This window comes from Belonocnema kinseyi, chromosome 5 (assembly GCF_010883055.1).
Source record: "Belonocnema kinseyi isolate 2016_QV_RU_SX_M_011 chromosome 5, B_treatae_v1, whole genome shotgun sequence".
NCBI classification, from domain to species: domain Eukaryota; kingdom Metazoa; phylum Arthropoda; class Insecta; order Hymenoptera; family Cynipidae; genus Belonocnema; species Belonocnema kinseyi.
Window position 1 is genome coordinate 140,907,887 of NC_046661.1, and position 2,021 is coordinate 140,909,907.

The following is a 2,021-nucleotide window of genomic DNA, read 5'->3' on the forward strand; positions in this document are numbered from 1 at the left end:
GACTGATTTAATCAATAAAATTGCTATTGTAGATCATTCGAAATGACTGATTTTAATAGCGAAATTTACAGGTTAGATCATTAAAAATAATTGATTTAATTAGCAAAACTGACTAGTTAAATCAATCAAAATTATTACTTTAATTAGTGAAAGTTACAAATTGAACCATTCAAAATAAATGATTCAATCAGTGAAAATTGCGGTATAGATCATTCGAAATGACTGATTCAGTCAGTGGAAGTTACTGGTCAGACAAACAAAAAAATACAAATTTTACCAGTGAAAATTACACATTAATTTATATAAAATGACTGATTTGATCAGTGTAAAATTGACTGATTCAAATATCAAGTAAAGAGCGAGGTGTGCATTGTCTAACAAATGTCTACGTGTGTCTTAAAAAAATCGCATAATATAACAAAAACTTGAAATCGGCAAATCGTTTCTTAGTACTTAAAATTAATTTAATTATAATAGTTTTCAATGAAAATCGACAAAATAAAGTAAAATAGCAGAAATATTCTTAATAGAAATTAAACTAAGTCAAGGTTCTATTTTCAAGGTCGAAATCGTTGACATTATGGCATCAAATCGCGTAACTTTAATCACTGCTAATTAATAAGACAAGGCGAACAAAAATTACAACCTTGAATTTCTGATACAAAAAAATCGAGTTTCATAAATATAAAAATTATTGACTTCTTTGTATAAAGTACTATCATTGTGAAAAAAAAATAAATTTAAAATATGCCGGAAAAGAAAACTAAAAACTAGCATAATATACCGGAAGCGAAGACACAACGAAAATTTTAATCTCTATTCTATTTTTATATTAAGATTGAATGATTAAAATTTAAAAAAATCGTTACAAAGTCGCAATTTAAAGAAATGAAATCAAACTAACAAGTTTCGAAAGTCAAACAAAAATGCAACAAGTCTCTCCAATTCATTCCGAAAATTTGAATTAATTATTTCAGGAAACTAAAGTAAATATATATATTCAAAAATAAAAATGTATCCGCAAAAAATCGAGTAGAATGTCAATTGATAATTCCTAAAAATAGACAAAAACAGAAGATATAACCATAAATAATCATTATAACCTACAAACTCGAAGTTCACAAATGATATATTGGCAGAAAATTTTAGAAGAAAATTCACAAAAGCACAGAGAGAACTATGGAAAAAGAAAGAGATGAAAAGTGAGTTGGATAAGTGGTAAACGGAGGAAAAAAACTGGGAAAAAATGGACAGCGTGCGTGGCAAAATTAGGGAAAAATAGAGTCAGGAACCTACCTGACACCTGCAGACAATGTCAGCGTCAGCAGCAAGAACATCGACGACTTTTCCCTTGCCCTCGTCACCCCACTGGGCTCCCAGGACAACCGTGACCTTGGAAATTGGTCCGGAAATCGATGTACGTTGTTTCTTTCTCGGAGAAGCGAGAGTTGCTTCGCCGTTTGATTGCTGAACCCTGGGGCAAGACATCTTCAAAACCACGTGTTTCGCGGTAAAAAAAACGGATTACAGGAAGTTAGATTCACGCGCCAGGAAATCCAAGTGAAGCACAGCCGTCGCAACCGACGACTCCGGACGTTTTGCGATTTTCAAGGCAAGATCTTCTAACTATAGGGGGGTTCTTGTCAGTGATTGCCTCGGTTAGAGGGTGGGGGCTTGCGCGGTTAATAAAACAAGGAATGGGTGGTGTTTGTGACGTCATTTACAGAGCTGGGAATGTTTAATACTCTAGATATTAAGGCTCTTTCACACGAGATTAGAGTTCTGAGCCGGTTATATTACTTTGAGAAAGATAACGAGAATGAGAATATTACCGAGAATATAACTGAGAAATAAATTCTCTGCGAATTTATGAGAATCTCAGTATTTACGAGGGTAGTTCAATAATCTCCTTGGAGCTAGATACACTTGGTCAATCGCTTTTCAAGTTTTTTTAATCCTTCAGAAAAGTGCGTTTTCGGAAGTTCCTCAAAATAAGCACTTACAGAGGCAATGACGTCTTC

The 2,021-nt window shown here is 33.3% G+C and overlaps 1 protein-coding gene across 1 annotated transcript in view; it reads right to left on the reverse strand.

Annotated features, from left to right (window-relative positions):
• Positions 1–1,633, reverse strand: part of LOC117172528 (adenylosuccinate synthetase) — a 40,924-nt gene extending 39,291 nt beyond the window's left edge. Inside the window, exon 1 of the mRNA XM_033360554.1 lies at positions 1,297–1,633. Coding sequence (XP_033216445.1) covers positions 1,297–1,488 — 192 coding nt within the window. The 5' untranslated portion in view covers positions 1,489–1,633. The remainder of the gene's footprint in view (positions 1–1,296) is intronic.
• Between the last annotated feature and the right edge of the window lie 388 nt (positions 1,634–2,021).